The 18,881-nt window shown below is 32.7% G+C and overlaps 1 protein-coding gene across 1 annotated transcript in view; it reads left to right on the top strand.

Annotated features, from left to right (window-relative positions):
* TECRL (trans-2,3-enoyl-CoA reductase like) overlaps positions 1–18,881 on the top strand; it is a 186,888-nt gene that overhangs the window by 103,701 nt on the left and 64,306 nt on the right. Inside the window, exons 3-4 of the mRNA XM_027836328.1 lie at positions 6,265–6,309; positions 9,967–10,070. Of these exons, the coding sequence (XP_027692129.1) occupies positions 6,265–6,309; positions 9,967–10,070 (149 nt within the window). The remainder of the gene's footprint in view (positions 1–6,264; positions 6,310–9,966; positions 10,071–18,881) is intronic.

Genomic DNA, 18,881 nt, shown 5'->3' with positions numbered 1-18,881 from the left:
ATAAATACAAAGAATGAAACAATCCTTACTGTCGAATATGCTTATATATCTAATACAGATATTGATTTGTGTTTTAAAATATATTTTTGTAAGCATAGAGCTCTGAAACCTGTGATTTCATCAGGAGTGGGTATATCTAGTGTGGAAATTCCTTCTATGATGCAGTTCAGAAGCTCTTCTGTAACAGTTATAAAGACTGGACTGGGTCACTGAGATGTTGTGAATTGCCTGTCATATAGCCAGTTATATGTCAAAGGAAAGACTTGAAGCCAAATCTTCTTGATTCTAGGGCCAATGATTTATCAGTTGTGCCCTATTGCCTCTCTTTACATACATTGTATCATGCAATGATAATGAAAATTACTTCAATATAGAGGAATATCAACAATTTAGTTACTCAAATCCTTTAAATAAGCAAGCTGAATTTCTCCATGGGAGGCTTTTTAGAGTAATTGAACTCAAATGATTCCAAAAGAAACAAAATCAAAATTGAAAAATCTTTGTAAGTTCTTATTCACAAAAATGTTTCATAAATTGATTTTTTAACTTAGTTCTATACTTATTGAATTCAGCATGGCAGAAGGTAAAGACTTTACTATTTTAAATATCAAAGTAAATATGGCCATATTTGCAGTTTGGGAGGTTACTTCTATATTAACTATATGAATACTATTTCTCTGCATATATGTATATATGTATACATGTATAGACACATATGTGCACACACATATATTTCAGTCATTTCTCAGTTATATTTGATTCTTGGTGATCTCATTTGAGTTTTCTTAGCAAAGATACTGGAGTAGCTTGCCATTTCCTTTCCTAGCTCATTTTACAGATGAGGAAACTGAGGCAAACAGGATTAAGTGACTTGCTGAGGGTCACACAACTAGTAAGTGTCAGAAGCCAGATTTGATCTCAGCAAGATGAGTCTTCCTGACTCCAGGACCTTGGCACTCTATTCACTACGCAACCTAACTCTCTGTATATGTGTGTATACATATGTATGCACACACATATGTATTTATGTGTGTTTATGGATGCATTTTGGGGGCAATTGAACCTATGACTTTATTAACAGAAGGAAATCTTCATTGACAAAACTCCCTCTACCAATGCAGATAGCTAACTGATCTACCACTTAGTTTTAGAGAATTCGCTGATAATTACTTAGGTTAAGTAATTTGCCAGTGGGTACACAAACAGCATTATATAAGAAAAGGAATTTGAATTCAGGTTTTCCTTATTTTGAAGATTAATCTCTATCAGTCATACTGTGTTTCTCCTGGTAGCAAATTGTAAATTCTTTGGGGTTGCAGTTGTAATAAATACAATTTTAAAAAAAAGCCTTGAAAAATTTTACATTCCAGTTCTTGTTCCCATAACATATATGTAGATACTTTCTTTATCTGTTAATATGTGTTTATATTATATATGTATATACATACATAATTTTTTCAAGAATCTAAAAAAATCACACTCCCTGCTATTATTTTTATTTACATTTATTTGCTAATTTATTTTTAAACCATTTTCTCTAATAAAGATGAATGTTACATTTTATGGGAAAATTAAAATGAATAGTACTATTCTAAAATTTTTTGTAAGAGTTTTTTTTTCCAAACACATTGATCAGAAAAAGAGAAAGGAAATGTCTCAGATTACACAATCCTTTGTCAATTTTAATAACATTAGACTGCCATCTTTGCTTAAAGACAATAACATATTATACAAATAAATAACAATGATATCATCAGGTTATGGGAATGCAAGTGATTAAGAAAAGAATCTTGAGATAAGTTTGTTGTATGAGGGTATTTACAAAAACATGATGCATAGTTTTTATTCTGGGGTAAGAACATATATTTTCATCTTCGTGGATAACATGGAATTTTTTTTTTCAAAAAAGTTCCCAAGTAGCTGCCCAACTTTAAAGGATTCAGCATCTGGAATACTTCCTTAGCCACATCCTAAAGTCTTCTAAAATCCCCATGGAATGCATATACTTTCAACTCCAAAGAGCCACACTGTGCTCCTCCCTGCTTTCTAAAGCAATTGTTGGAATTTGTTCCCTTGCCAGGAAGACAGAAGTTATTCCAAAAAATTGCTACAGGCAAGGAGTAATTCCCCCTCCATATGAAACTGGCTGCATCATTTCATTGGCACAAGTCAACACTATTCCCTGAGTACATTTATAGTTTAGGACCATGTTAACAGAGTAGGAAGGAAATGAAGTGCCCTGGAGGGATTTGGAGCTGTTAACTTTTTGGGTACTTCATTGTCAGAAAGGATTTCACAGTGCTTAGTTCTCTAGTCTGTGGTCTATCTATTCACTTAGGATTAGTATTAATTTCTGTTTAACATTCCTAAATAAGGGTTCTTATCTCCTCTTTAAGAGCTGTCAATCATGTAAAGTATTTTTTTAAAGTGGCAAGAATGTATCTATAGGTAAAATACACACATATAAAATACACACATTAGTAAAATAGGCAGAACTTGACTGTTAGAACTCATGTAAAATAAAACTTTTTTTCCTCTTTTGTTACATGTGGTATTTATTCATATGATGGCAAAAATGTTATTTCCTAGGGAGAAAACATCATGCATCAAAGATGCATGGCCTTTTTATTATTATTATGAAGTAATAAGTATCTGTGCTTATTTCAAAAGACTTCACTTCTACCCCTACCCCCAATGTAATTATTAAGAATTTGTTGTAAGTTTGTCTTCATTTAACAGATAACTTTCATACAATGTTCATATCCTTAATTTTGAACTGAGCATAGAGACAATTTGCCATAAATATATGTAATGAACATGATTACATGAGTACATAGGATAAATGGATAAAATTATTTTGGACAGAAATGTTCAAAAGCAAACTTTATATTTTTTACCTTTATCTCTTCATTTTACTACTCCTAATTTTTACTTAGATAAACTTAGAGGCAGAGATGTCTAATTATATTTTTTACAATATAACAGAGGAATTTTTAGGATCCTACTACAATCAAATATTTACTATAGAACAGAAACTTGGAGATTACCTAGTTCAACCTTCTCATTTTGCAAAAGGAAAACCTGAGGCCCAGAGAAGTTAATTGATTTGCCCAGGATCACAAAGATATTATGCTAAGTAGCAGAGCTAGAGTTATATTCCAGGTCCCCTGACTACAAATTCAACTCTCTATCCCCTCTTTAACATTCTTCTTTGAGGTACAGTAGACAAAGTTAAGACTACTGATCTAGTATTAACTCTACCAATTCTTGTATTTGGTGACCTATTTAACCTTTATGAGCCTAACTCAGTTTTATCATCTGCAAAATGGAGATAATAACTGTTGACCTAGATCTACTTCACATGAATGAGTTATTTTAAAGATCAGATATGGTCATCAATATGAAAAAAATGAAAAATCATAAAATACTATAGAGATGTGAGGTATTACTATAGTTAATTATACTGGCAGATTATTTTTAGTATATGTAGTCTGTTAATTTTGCCTGCTATACTTCAAAGAATTGCTCTAGTATATGTCATATTAATGAAACTCTCATTAGTATAATTTATGTACATTTCATAGGTTCATAGCTTTAGAGCTAAAAGGGACTAGGTACTTACAGAATTCAGTGCCATTTTATTAACTTCTTTTATTTCTAGAACATCCAAGAACTGGTCACTTCAATCTTAGTACTATAGTCTTCTAGTATTGTTCCTGGAAAGAACTTACAAGTCTGACTAAACATCCAACTCTGTGGATATACTATACTTAAATATACAGTATTACATAGTAGATAGATTCTTAAGTACAATCAGAAAAAAACTGAATCTGGGTTTTGTCTCAGACTTGCACTGTGTGACCATGAGTAAATCACTTAACATCTGTTAGTCTTTGTTTCCTTATCTGTATAATGGGAAGAATAATAGTACCTACTTTGTAGGTTTGTTAGGAGCATCAAATGATGTGACATTTGAAGTCTTTTTAACTGGAATTTGTTCCCCTGCCAAGAAGACAGAAGTTACTCCAAAGAATTGCTACAGGTAATGAGTAATTCCCCCTCCATATGAATGGACTGCATCATTTAAGTGGCACAAGCCAACACTATTCCCTGAGTACATTTATAGTTTAGGACCATGTTAACTTAGTAGGAAGGAAATGAAGTGCCCTAGAAGACACTGGAGACCCTTAGGGTAAGTCAGTCCCCTCATTTTATAGATGAGGAAGTTGAGACCCAGAAAAGATAAGTGACTCTCTCAATGTTGCAAAGGTAGCAAAAAGGATCATAGTATCATATGAAAGAGACCTTACTCTAAACCTTCACTTTACAGATGAGGAAATTGAGGCTTACGGAGTATATATAACTTGCTCTAGATCACCCAAGTATTAAGTATCAGAGATAGCAAGTGAATTCATGACTCTAAATACAATGCTTTCTGCTGTACTATGTTATCTCCCTTCAAAATGGTTCCAATCAACATGAAAAAATGAATAAATATCTTTAAGGAGAAAAGATCTATAATAGTTGTTGTTCACAAGTTTCTGTCATGTCTAATTCTTCATGACCCCATTTGGGGTTTTCTTGGCAGAGATACTGGAGTGGTTTGCCATTTCCTTCTCTAACTCATTTTACTGATGAGGCAACTGAGGCAAACAGGGTAATGTGCCTTGCCCAGGGTCACACAACTAGTGTCTGAAGTCAGATTTGAACTTAGGAAGACAAGTCTTCCTGACTCTACCCCCTGGCTCTGATCCACAGTGCCACCTGGCTGCCCCTGGCAATATTTGTAGTCCACATAAAATAAATTTGACAGAGAATACTCACAAAAGGTTTTCTCACTCTATTTACTATGCCATCATTTATACTTCATGAGGGCAAAGTTTGTCTCTACAGATTTTCTGTTTTCCCCAGTGCCAAGCACAGTGTTTGACACCACTATATATTGAATGCATGCTTATTTAATTGTATTCAATGGAATAAAATGATGAAAAATTAATCTAAAACTAAACTCTTATGAGAGAAATGCTGCTATGATTCATGAATTTTTATCTAGATAGCTTGTAATTACTTACTTATGAATCACTGATAGGTAAGGCTTATTGAGCTTTCCTATACTTTGTCAGGATTCAGACCCTTGATTTTATCAGCATAGTCAGGGCCCTGGGTAGAAACTCCCTCTTTCAATGCCAATTACAAACTTTTCTGTCCATTAACATTTTAGAGTTGATTGAGTCACTTAGATGCCAAATAAACAGTAACAATAATTATTACTTTTATTATTATAATAATAATGGTAGTAGTATTAACAATAAAAAAACCCCAGCATTTATGAAGTTATTTAAGGTTTGTAAAAGGCTTTAAAAATCACATCATTTGATGCTCTTAACAAACCTCTGAAGTAGGTACTATTCTTCTTCCCATTATACAGATAAGGAAACTAAGACTGACAGATGTTAAGTGGTTTACTCATGGTCACACAGTGTAAGTCTGAGACAAAACCCAGATTCATTTTTTTTCCTGATTGTACTTAAGATTCTATCTACTACTAATACTGTATATTTATGTATAGTATTTCCATAGACTTGGATGTTTAGTCAGACTTGTAAGTTCTTTCCAGCAATGATACTAGAAGATTATAGTACTAAGATAGAAGTGACCAGTTCTTGGATGTTATAGAAATAACAGAAGTTAATAAAATGCCACTGAATTCTGTAGAAAGTATAACTACCTAGCTAGGCCTCAAAGAGGAGCTGTGAATATGTAACCGCTCCTTTCATTGCTGAGATTGGTGATGATTGGTTTGGAATCTGGTTAGACATATACTGTTAGATAGTGTGTTGATTGGTTTTAATAAAATTTATTTTCCTCTTTTAAGAAAAAAAAACTTTTTTATGAAGAATGGCTCATTGGATTAATAGGTGGAAATGATGTATTTAGACATGAGTATAATCAAAACAAAAGATATTAGTAAAATATTTTTTCAAAAAAAATAAAGACTTGTAAGACATTATAACATGGAAATTCTCTCTTTGAAATAATAATAGTAGGTAACATTTATGAAATACTTAAAACATTCATTCATTTTCAAGAAAATGTTGATTTTTAAAAAATATTCCACTACAATGAGAACCTTAAATGTGACCAAAGTTGTCCTATTTTAGAGTCATTTTCAGATATGTATCTGGAATCATAAAGTACAACTAATTCTAATAAGATATTCTTATAGTTGAAAAAAGCTAAATATTTTTCTTTAATATTAAATAGGTCCCCAGTGGTACCCTTCCCATGTTGGCCTTCAGTTGGAACGCAGTAAGTGCTGATCAATAATTTTCCACCATTTTGAGTAACATCTTAAAGTCATGGTTATTATTCTTGTTATCTTTGTTATTACTAATTTCTTCTGACTTTTTCACTGCCAAAAACAAAGGAGTCCAGATAAGAAGCATCCTAACTAATAACATGGTTTGGTAATATTTATTTAGTAATAGCATTTTACCCAGTGAAAAAAAAATTAAATCTTTCAAAATTTCAAGATATCCTTCAGATTTGGAGTTTGTCACTAACCATAACATGGGTTCTCTCAACAATCAGTAGAAATAAAGATATAAGAAACAATTCTTATTGATTGTGAAGGATTTTTATTTACAGAATATTACATAACTCTAATCTCAGTTTTTGCTTATAACAATCCAAATTGGCCCACTAATTAAGACAGATATGCTACTTAATAGATGAAGTTGAGACTGAGGTTAATTAGTAGAATATAAGCTAATTGAAGACAACATTTTGGAGAAGCTTCATAAAAGGTTAGTTAATTGAATTTTACTGTGTGGTCAACTTTCCAGCCATCACATCAGTTTAAAAACAAACAAACAAACAAATGGTAAATGTAGGACAAGAATGAAGAATCCTTTTTCAGACTATTGCTGAATCATACTGTTAAAATAAAATTATTCAACTCATATATCCACTTAACCTTATAACCATTGTAGGGCCCTTTGTGCTGATAACTTATCTGCCATATGCAAGCATATGAAGCCACACCATTGTATCTTTCTTTATCACACAGATTCTCTATGGGAGTACTCAGGAGAGCTGCCAAAGCAGTGGTAATTTTCAGGATAACTTAATCAGAACAAGTGTTCAACTTGTCCTTACTATGTTCCTATGAGCTTATTTCACTGCATTTCTGCTACACTCAAGAAGTTTCCAAGAGCTCTTTATCTCCATAACCATTCTTTGTAAGACATTAAATAATTCAGCTTCTCTTCTCTGGACCGCTGCTTCCTCATCTGCAAAAGAAGCAGTTTAACTAGATTTGTCTGGGGTCTCTTTCAGTTCTCTGATTTCCAAATTATTATGAATAATGATGAATTAAAAAGAGATTTTGTACTAAGAGTTAGAAAATCTTTTTTTCACTAAAACACCTAAAGAGCAAGTATTAAAAATACACACTGATTATTCTGCCCATTTTTATTTTCCCTGCCATTCTAAATAAATTGGTGAAATTACTATCTTCAAACCCTATCCACAACTCTTTTCAGGTTTTTTTTCATTTTTTTAGTCCTTTCACAGAGCTATAATTATTGACAGAACATTATCTGCCTTTCAGTTTTGAAAAGTATCTATTTGAATTCATAAAATGTCTGCTTATTGTCATTTTCATAAATAAAGACTAAATTTTTTGTCCCATTTCTCAGGTCCAGTATGAATCAGAAATAGAGACTATATATATATAACAGTGAAGAAGATCTTTCTGTATTCCCAGTTCACTAATAAGTGATTTTTAACATTGATTTTTAAGTAATTTCTAGCATTGCAATAAATTTTACTAACTGAAGAGGTTGAATTGAACTATTAAATAATTTGAGCAAAATAAAACTAGGCCTTTTAAAATAGACATATATTAGTAGTTGTTAGCTAACAAAAGTTACAAGAAACACTAGTCATTGGGATGGGTGTTATGGTTCTGGACCTGTAATTTATCTACATAGGGAATTTCGACTTTGGAAGATTGACAAATTGTTTACATTTATTATACCTATAATCTAATTTGCATCATAGTTATTTTATCTTATTCCTAGACTGAATGCTCCTTAAGGAAAGGGTGTTTAGCATATAGTAGATTCTAAATGTTTATTAAATTGAATTTACCTTTGAAACTCTCCAAAATTTAAAAGATCTAAATAGAATGCTATCTTCAGATAATTTATAGAGTGACCAGAAGAGATTCATAAAGTTAGTCAGTCAACAAGAATTATGGCTTACTAAATATCAAGTACTTTTTCTAAATGCTGCAATTACAAAAACAAAATACAAAACAGACAAATAAAGAAAACTCCCTATCCTTGTATTCAAGAAGTTTAAAGTCAAATGGAGGAGGCAATATGAAAATAACTAAGTACATACAAAACACATAAGGAGTAGATTAAAGATAATCTCAGAGTGGAAGCCATTAGCAGCCATGGGACTGAGAAAGTCCAACTGCATAAAGTGGGATTTGATATCTTGAAGGAAGTGAGAGAAGCCAGTAGGCAGGAGTGGGTAATGGGGAGGGAGAGAATTCCAGGTTTGGAGAACAGCCAGTCCAAAGATTCAGGCAGAGTCAGGAATTGGAGTTTGTCTTGGGATGAATAATAAGAAGGCTGATGTTGCTAAATTGTAGAGTGCATGGAGGGGAGTAAAGTTCTGGACAACAATAATAGATAGAAAGGAAGGATATATAAAGAACTTCAAATGCCAAATAGAGGACTTGGTGTTTGATGCAAGAGCTAACAAGGAACATCTAGAGTTTAAGGAGAATGAAAATGTGTATCCATATTGATGAGCTCACAGTGCATTGAAGAATTAAAGAAGATTCCTTTTTTTTTTAAATATTTACTTTGCAATTGTAGAAGCAGAACAGTTTTAGTACTTATATGGACCTTGAAAGTTTCAGAAATCCTTGTCTAACTCTTCATTATATAAAGACTAGTATTAGAGCTAGAAGTTAGTATTAAAATGCATTTGTACTTTCTAAATACATTAGACAATGTAGCTAGATCATGTAGAGTGAAAATCTCAAAGTTTCTTGAATTGCAGGAGTAAGTTACTTATGGATTAGAGGGTTGTTGCAGAAAATTCCTTGATTATAACAATCAACATGTTAATTATAATATTGTGGGAGCATAGACAGTTTTTTAATTCAAAGGGATATCAGAGTTCATCTAATCCAGTCCCTTCATTTTATAGATTAAAACATATATATATATAATATACACATACATACATACATATGTGTATGTGTGTAGGTGGTGTGTATTCCAAAAGGCCATAATTGCTTTACCTAATGTCACAAAGATAGTAAGTAGTAGAGATTGCTTTTGAACTCAATTCTTCTGATTCCAAATTCAGCAAATTTCTTTGTGTTTTTTAACTACGTTATCAAATTAAATACCCCTCAAGTCAAGATTTTTCAGCTTTACTTTATGCTATTAGTTATCAAAAAAGTACTCTACTTATGTATATGTCTATGTATGTATGTGTGTATGTATATTTATAAGTATGCATGCATATTTTTGGATCAGACTTGTGGTTTACTTGGCATAGAGAATTTGGAAAGTAGTTGACACCTGTACTGGTGGAGGTGAAATACTCATCAGGAGCTCCCTACATCATTGAGATTGGTGATATTAAGAAAAAATAAGGAAAAGAAAAGAAAGAAAAATATGGAACTCCCAATAAGGAAATTATTTCTGCTAGTGCTTGTTCCACAACCTGTAGACTTAGAAAACTGCTGGAAACCAAGAGAAGTTTAATGATTTTTTTCAAGGGGCACAAAGTCATTCATTGTTTGTCAGTGGAAATACTTGAACCTTAGTCTTCCTGACTCTAAAGCTGACTTAAGCCAGATTGTTTCTCTCATATATTTTTATCATGTTTAATTGAATTGATTTAATTGATCTTTAATTTTTTTAAAAATTATAGGTGGACCCTTTCTGAAGGATTATGTTAACATTCAAAGTATTGCAGCTTCTTCCATTGTTACATTATATTTCACAGATCTAGGTCAGCAGGTCAGTTGGACAACAGTAAGTACAAATTTGAATTATTTAACAAAGCAGAGCTTGACATAAACTCTTATTTCCTATCTCATTCTTTCTCTGTACCTCAAGCGGGGAGAAAAGAACATATTACAAAGTAATACAGAATTCAGTCAGTTAATCAGTGATGTAACTAAGCTGTAGCATTAATAGTATTTCTTAACGTTTCAATAAGAAAATCTCTCCTTAATAGAAACAGCTACTTCTTGATATGATTTATCTCAGAGAGAAAAAGGGAAAAGGGGAAAGAGAGAGAGAAAAAGAGAGAGAGAGACAGACAGACAGAGACAGAGAGACAGAGACAAAGACAGAGCAGAGAAGAGACAGAAACAGAGATAGACAAAGAGAGACAGAGACAGACCTGGAAAGCTCTGATATCAGTTTTATTGTGATTTCAAGTGATGATGACATGGTGTGCAGGCGGTAAAGTTTCTATAAAGGGTAAAATGTGGGGAGTAGAAAGTGATATGGAGAATAGAGTGCTTGAGAATAGAAAGGACTCCATTGTTCAGTACATAAATGATTATACTCATGTAGGTAGCTATACTATTAAGAAGGAGATAAGTCTCTAATTAGAGTGTCTATATAGGTGTAAGTAACTGCTTCAACCTCTAATTTAGAACATTTTCTCATCAATTTAAGTAAATGGTCCTATTTTTCTATTTTCATTTTATTTCATTATGAACTATCCTTTATTAGATTTCTTCTGATTTTGCCTTTATATCCCTAGGATTTTCTTCTTATTATTTTCTTATTAAAACATTTCCTTTGAGAATAATAATCTTGACATTTAGAAGATTGACTAATATAAATTAATTGCAAAAACAATGAGGAAAAAAATCCCCAGAACTCTCCTCAGGCAACAAACAATTGACTTATTTGCCAGAAAAAGAAAGGTGTCTGCTAGAGACAATACCCAGTAAAAATGTAATTTCCATTGTAAGCTTGTACAAAGAAAGATGATAGATGATTAAGAGTAGTGTCCTCTCATACAGTAGAGAGAAGCAGTGGAGGGTAAGACCAGATTAATGAACATTTGGCAGGATGTCTAATCAAGGGCACTCAAGGATGAAAATGGAAGTATTCTTGCAAACAGAAGAAAAATGGAAGGTTGAAAAAAACATTTAACAACTCTTTCACCATCAAGAGCAGTGGAACCACCATTCTTGTTCCCTAACATTAGAGTCTTGGATGTGCTTAGGTTGTTAAAAATGACACTAAAGATTTGAGAGAGAGAGAGAGAGAGAGAGAGAGAAAGAGAAAATCAGTAAAATCATACTAAGTGTATGTAAAGGAGATCTGGAATGGAGATGACCCCATTGTGGGTGAATTTATTATGCATATGCAAGGTATCTGAAGGAAAAGAAGAGATCAAAAGTGTAGGAGGAAAATAAAATCACTTCAGACGTTGATACTGGAAAGGGGTAACAAAGTGAACATCACTAACTATATGTCTAGTCTGTTTTCTTTTCTACACAAAATCTTTAAATGAATCATCAATACGCAAAGGAAGGACAGAGTGAGCAGACTTTACAAAGCAATATGAACAATGGAATACATATTTATAATTTCACAATTAACTGAAAGTTATTTAGGATCTCATTTGCTTAATTTTAGATTTTTATAAAAAATAACAATTTAAAAAAAATAATAATAGCCAGAAATTACATAGTGCTTACTATGCATTGGTAACTGTTTAAGTACTTTACAAATATTACCTCAGTAGATTCTGGGAAAAATCCTGGGAGGTAGGCGCTATTACTATTTCCATTTTACAGATGTGAAAACAGACAAACCGAGGTTAAATGATTTTCAATGGATTATTAAGTAAACATTGTATAAGAGGGAAAATGAGGGGGAAATGCAAATTAAAATCTGTGAATAAAGTAATATTTGTAAGGCAGTTTGAAAACCTTAACATTATATAAATGTTAGCTATTGTTATTATTATTTATCACAATTATCCAGAGAAATAAAACGTATATACTTTAATGGATCTTAAAGATGCTGATCACAATTCTCATGCCTATCCATGATTGACAGGAATAGAGTCTGAATATTAAATGTCTGAGGTCAGACATGAACTTCGACATGTGCTCCTCCTCAGGAGAAGCATGAACTCCAGGCCCAGCATTTTATCCACTGAGCCGTCTAGCTGCCTCAAAAAGAAAACAACAACAACAACAACAACAAATATTTAGTTTTGTAAAATAAAACAAACCTTATAGGCTCTTATACAATAAGTTGTTGTCCACCCTTACATGAAAAAAATATATCCACACTTCCTTGGAATATATAACACAGACGATGATGTTCAACAAAACTCTGATTGTAAGTATCTTATGATGTATAAAAGACAGGGAGAAAAATTATTTTGAAAAATATTTGCCAATGGGATGGAGGAGATACAGTACAGAGTCCATTTTGAAGAATAATTTTTCATGTGGTTCAATGGAAAGAGTCCTGGCATCAGATTGAGAAGATTTGTATTTAAACCTAGCTATCTGACCTTGGACAAGTCATTTATCTTCAATCAGTTAAATTATTTTTCATCTAGATAATAAGAGAGTTGGACTAAATATATTTCTATGGTTCATTATAGTTAGAATTTTGTGATCCCTGAGGTTCTCTTATTTTCAGATGATATTATGTTAAATGAATTAGTGCCCAGAACATTGCAGACCCTCCTGGAAGAGATCTGTAATCACTCAAACATATCCAGCTTGTTAATTTACACAAGAAAGACCAAGTAAATAAAAAAAAAAAAAACCTATTATTTATACAATTCATTGGAACCAAAATTGAACTGAATATAGACTAGGTATATAGCCCATTGCTGGTCACTAAATCTCTTGGAAATTTAGGCAACTTTCCAAGTATATTAGTTGTAGAGAACATATTGATATGCATGAGCAGAAAGAGTTTTCTCATCTTGTAGAAACTATAACAAGAGGGCCACAGGTCCAGACTCTATCTATTATCAAGGAATTTGTAATTCATAATTATTAATTTATAATTGAAAGAAAAAATGGTCAAGAGACATGGCAAGAAATAACAATTAGAGGTATACAATCAGAATGTGCTTGCAATGTGAGAAGAAAGTGAAGGACTCCTCTAGCACTTTGGATGAACTTACTATGAGAAGGGGTCCCCTAATGGCAGAGAAGTTGTGGGATAAATTGTTAATAAATTGAGAAATGCCAACTAAAAAAGCTCTCAGGGTCCAACTCAGCCTCATAATAATAGCAATTATGACAAAAGAGGAAAGTGACAAATATTGTAGGGGTTGTGAGATAATAAACTTCTTAATACAATTATGGTAATGCTGTGAATTGGTCTAGCCTTTCTGGAAGGCAATTTCTAACTATGACCCAAAAGTCACTAATACAGGGCATATTCTTCAAAGAGATAAAAGAAAGAGGAAATATTTATATAAATATATTTACAACAGCTCTTTCCATATTATCCCTAAAATGGAAACTAAAGGATGATAACCAACCTATTTAGAAATACTTAAACATATTGAAGTATATGAATTATGGAATATTATTAGACATTAATTATTCAATTGGAAGATCGAAAATAAATGCTATAAAAGTGATAGTAAAGATTTTGTTATTTTTTTTTTTAAAGAAGAGTTATAATAGGACATGGACAAGAATTGCAAAGCAAGGACAGGCATGAAAATTGTGATCAGCATCTTTAAAATTCATTAAGGTATATAAATTATATTTCTTTGGATAATTGTGCTTAATAATAATGACAATACCTAGCATTTGAATACTTTTAAGTTTCATAAACTGCTTTACAAATATTAATTCATTCAATCATTTAAATTGAATTTCCCCTCATTTTCCCTCTCATAAAATATCTCCTTAAATTTCTTTTCAGAATTTTTATGTACTAAGCATTTATTATTGTGTAAAGTATAATATTTAAATAGCTCACTTCCATAAAGAGCTTTGAAGTATTTAAAGCATATTTTATATGTTCATATGTTCACATTTGAACCTCACAACAACCCTATGAGGTAAATGCTATTATTATTTCCATTTTAAAGATGAGGAAATGAAGCTAAGAAGCCAAGTGATTTACCATGGTCACACAGCTTGTAAATGTCTGAGGCAGGATTTTTTTAACTCATCTTCCTAACTTGAAATATTACACAACACAGCACAATATAATATTATCTATAATATGATTACCATAAAATACAGTTGACATAACATAATATAATATAATGTGATATAATACAAGACAATATGATATGGCATCATGCAACATGACAACATATATATATATACATGTATGTATTTATGTATATATACGCATGTATTTATTTATTTATGAGAGTGAACTCGGCTACATTTTATTTCTTACAAATGGGTTTCTTTCCACTTTAGAGTATCCTCTCTGTGTATGTGTCTGTGTTTGTGCACATTTCACTATTTTCAAATACAAGAATATAAGAAAATTATTGAATACTAGATACTGAAAAATATTTGTCCTTTATGTAGATATGGTATCTAAAACATTATTTAAAAATAAACAAAAATATGTTACAATGCTTGTCTTTAGTGACCTGGGCATTCAGAGAATGTATTGACCCCCTTTTGAGTACACAGGGTATGCTAGTTCTGCAATTTCTATCCAGGCAAATTCTGTTTGCTGTGACCTTACTAAAAATTCCAGCCCTATCAAGCAGGCAAAGGTTGAAAAGGAAAAAAAAAAGTGTTAGGGAAGAATTCTTTAACAATCTCATGAGGAAATAGCTATTTATTTTGGAGTGAAAGTCACCCAGGTGACAAAAATAATGCTGACTGTCTTTAAATCTTTTCATTGACTTATTAAAAGTTTTTGTCTAAATGAGCAACTTAGGTTAACTGGGGGGGGGGCATGCTCTGCCTAGCAATGACATTCATTTTATGGTATCTAAAAATATTTACCTACAGTGTAATTTTACTGCTTATAATATCCTCAAAGTTATTACCAAAGTTCAAAGTATATTTCAAAACAAGGAAACAGTTGTACATACTATTTTAGCTTTTTTTCTTTAAATATATAACATTAAAAATATGATATGTACATAATGGAAACAATACTGGGCAAAGGAATGAGATGAGTTCTAGTTACTGTTCTACAACTATCTTCTCACATGACATAATCAAGTCATTTTATCTCTCAGGGCTTCAGTTTTTCCATCTACACAATCAGTGCTTAAGACTAGATAATTCTTAATGGCTTTACTGGTTCTAATGCTCCATAACTTACAAACAATATGAATTTTAAAATATTTTCTAATGATAGTGGCATCTGCTAAATCAGAAAAATATGACCTGATTTACAAATTGGATGCTATAGGACTGGAAAAGACTAAGACAACAAAAGATTAACAAATCAGTCCAGTCATTTATACAGAAATGGAAATGGTTAGTACAAGATCTTCACTACAGGTATGCTTGAATCTGAATCCAATATTGAATTAGACTAATAGGACAGAAAAGGATAAAATAGAATAAGAGAGTCAAACAGGCAATCATTTAGCATTTATTGAATACTTCTTAAATGTCAAATATTATGCTAAGTGCTGGGAACACATTTATAAGTAGAAAGAAAGACAGGTCCTCAAGGAGTTTATATTTTCATGGGGAAAACAACACATAAAAGGAAGTGAATGGTGTGGATGGGTATCTGACTAGTGCCAAATAAAGGAAGTTCTGAGTGCATCTTAGAGATGAATGAGACTTGGTTGTTCTTGGCCTCACCTTAAATGGAGCATCTCATCAGAGGAAGAAGGCTTAGGAACAAAGGGCATTTCCAATGTGATGGGCTAGAGCCAGGCTTCAAGATGAAGAGATGTTATTTGGTAGAGGACGTCTATAGTGCAGCCTAGATAGGAAGAAGGCCAGAACACTTGTCACCTCAGGAGTTAACATAAAGCTAATTTGTAAATTAAATTTGAAGTTGCCAAAATTGTAGCTTCTTAAAGCTAAATGAAGTTTCTAGGAGCTGATTCAGAAATCCCATTTACTATGTCCTTGACAAATGGCCAACTAGTCTTACTTGAATTTTTCTAGTGATAGATCTTACTGTCACATGAAATCCTTTCCATTTGTGTACAGCTCATTGTTAATATTTTTTCATATGAACTCTATTTGCCTCTAACTTCCCAACTGTGACCCAGTCACAGATATACCCTGAACCTACACAGAATAAGTCTCTTTATTTTTTATATAAAAATTCTTCAGATTTGAGATATTTATGATAGCATTCCTTAATTTTTTCTTCTCTAAAAAAGGCATCAATGTCACATGTTTCTGAGGACTTTCATTCTCCTGGTTTCCACTTATTAATGAACTACAGTTTGACAGTCTTAAAAAGCAGGTAGGTATTGCAGTGGATAGAGTCTTGGACCTGAAGTCAGGAAGACCTGAGTTCAAATCTGACCTTAGACACTTATTAGCTTTGTGAACCTGGACAAGTTATCCAACCTTTGCCTCAGTTTCCTCATCTGTAAAATTAGGATAATAATAGCTCTTAACTCCAAGGGTTATTGTGAGGATCAAATAAGATAAATGATATATTTCTGAAGTGATTTTTAAAGTGCTGTATAAATGCTAGCTATTATCATTAATTAAATATGATACCCCAAAGAGAACATAAGACTTCAGACATGGTCTGATAAGTATATAGTGAGACTATTACCTACCTTAATCACAGTATAATCTTTTCAATTAATTAAATTTATAATTACACTCATTAGCTTTTGTTTTGTCAACCAGATTATATTGTTGACCTGTATTGACAGTACAGTTAACACAATCCCTAAATCTCCTTCACAGAAATGACTGTTTAGCCTTGATTTCCTCGTGCTATATTGGGTAGGTGATTTAAAAAAGAAGAAAAAGAAAGAAAAGAAAAAATCACTTTAAATGTAATAGTTTACATTTATTTCTAATAAATTATATCTTGTTAGATTTGGTCAATCTGTTCAGCCTTTTAAGAAGTTTATAGCTTGGGGTGGAGCCAAGAGTGAAAAGCAGTGACTAGCTTGAGCTCTCCCCCAAAGCCCTCCAAATACATGTAAAAAAATGGCTCTAAACAAATTCTAGAGCAGCAGAGCCCCAAAAAAGACAGAGTGAAACAAATTTCCAGCCCTAAACAACCTGGATGGTCAATTGGAAAGGTCTGTTGCTCTGGGCTAGGAGAGGAACACAGTTCAGCGTGGGCTTACAGGCAAAGAGCAGGCCTCAGGGGACTGAATCACTGGCAGCTATGGTGGTTTCCAGACTTCTTAACCCACAAATGCCAAAGACAACTTAGGTCAGTAGGAAAGGTCTGTGACCACAGTGAGAGAGAAGCTCAGTCCTAGTCCCAGTCCCAGTGTAGTCCCGGGATGGGGCAGCAGCTGCTTCCAGAGCTCTCAGTCCACAGACTGAGGGGGAATCAAGTGGCTGATAAGAGGGGGATTGCAGAGATCTCTTTGCTGGTGCAGGATTCTCTTGCTTTGCTGATGCTTGGATCTGGGTCACAGTTCTGGGTGGCGGTCCTGGGGTGAGGAAGAGTGCTGGTGTGGTGGAGCTTGTGGTGGTGGTAGAGAGGGAATCCTCCTCACTGTTCCAAGGCAGAAAAGAGTGCTTGTGATCACTCATAGTCCAGAGCCCAGGCCAGGAAAGGAGTAAACACCTACATATATGTGTATATATATACATATGTGTGTGTGTGTGTGTATATATGTATGTATATGTATATACATATATACATATATGTATGTATATGTATATACATATATACATATATGTATGTATATGTATATATGCGTGTATGTGTGTGCATATGTGTGTGTATATATGTATGTGTATATGTATATGTATACACACATATACATATGTACATATATGTATATACACATAAACACATACACTCACACACACATATATACATGCATACATATACACACACATATATACATACATATATACATATGTATATAGAAAGAGAGAGAAATAGAGAGAGAAATAGACAGAGAGAGAGAGAAAAGGAGAGACAGACAGAGACAAGAGAGCAGAAAAGAGATAAAGACTCCTGAAAGGTGCTGCTTCAAACTTCCCTCCAAGTTGTAAACAATTCATTAATCAATGATCTCTGGATCAGACATTCAACAAGTAGTGAATCTACTTTATGATACATTCAGCCAATCCATATTCTCATCTTGTCCACAAAGATATTGTGAGACTGTGTCAAATGCTTTACTAGAATAAAAATATACCACTATATACCTAGAGCATTTCCCTGATTCACTAAGCTAGAAAACTCATTGACAAAAGAAATAAGATTAGCATTGCCATTTTGCTTCCCAAGTTCTTTTGGATAGTCATTTTAGTGATACAGTGAGTATAGGATAGTGAGTTTAGATTTAGAAATGGAAGGACCTCAGCAGATATCTAGTCCATTTCACAGAAGAATAAACTGAGCTCAAGAGAGATTTACTCAATTTTCCAGCATCATACAGTGAGGCAAATGATACATGCTCTTATTCCAATGTCATTGTTCTTTCTTCTATAATACAATACCTCTAGAATTTAACCTTCATGGAGCACTTTAAAACTGCAGAGTACTTTACTGACATTATTTCATTTGATCCTTACAAAAGCCCTTTTGTGGTAAGAGCTATATATATTATTATCCCAATTTTATAGACAAGAAAACTGAATCTTAAAAAACAAAAAAGATTAAGTGATTTGCCTAGGACCATACAACAAATATGTTTTTAAGGCAAAATTTAAACCTTGGTCTTCT

This window comes from Vombatus ursinus, unplaced genomic scaffold (assembly GCF_900497805.2).
Source record: "Vombatus ursinus unplaced genomic scaffold, bare-nosed wombat genome assembly UNPS02014818.1, whole genome shotgun sequence".
Taxonomy (NCBI): Eukaryota; Metazoa; Chordata; class Mammalia; order Diprotodontia; family Vombatidae; genus Vombatus; species Vombatus ursinus.
This window is presented reverse-complemented; position numbering and strand designations above follow the sequence as displayed.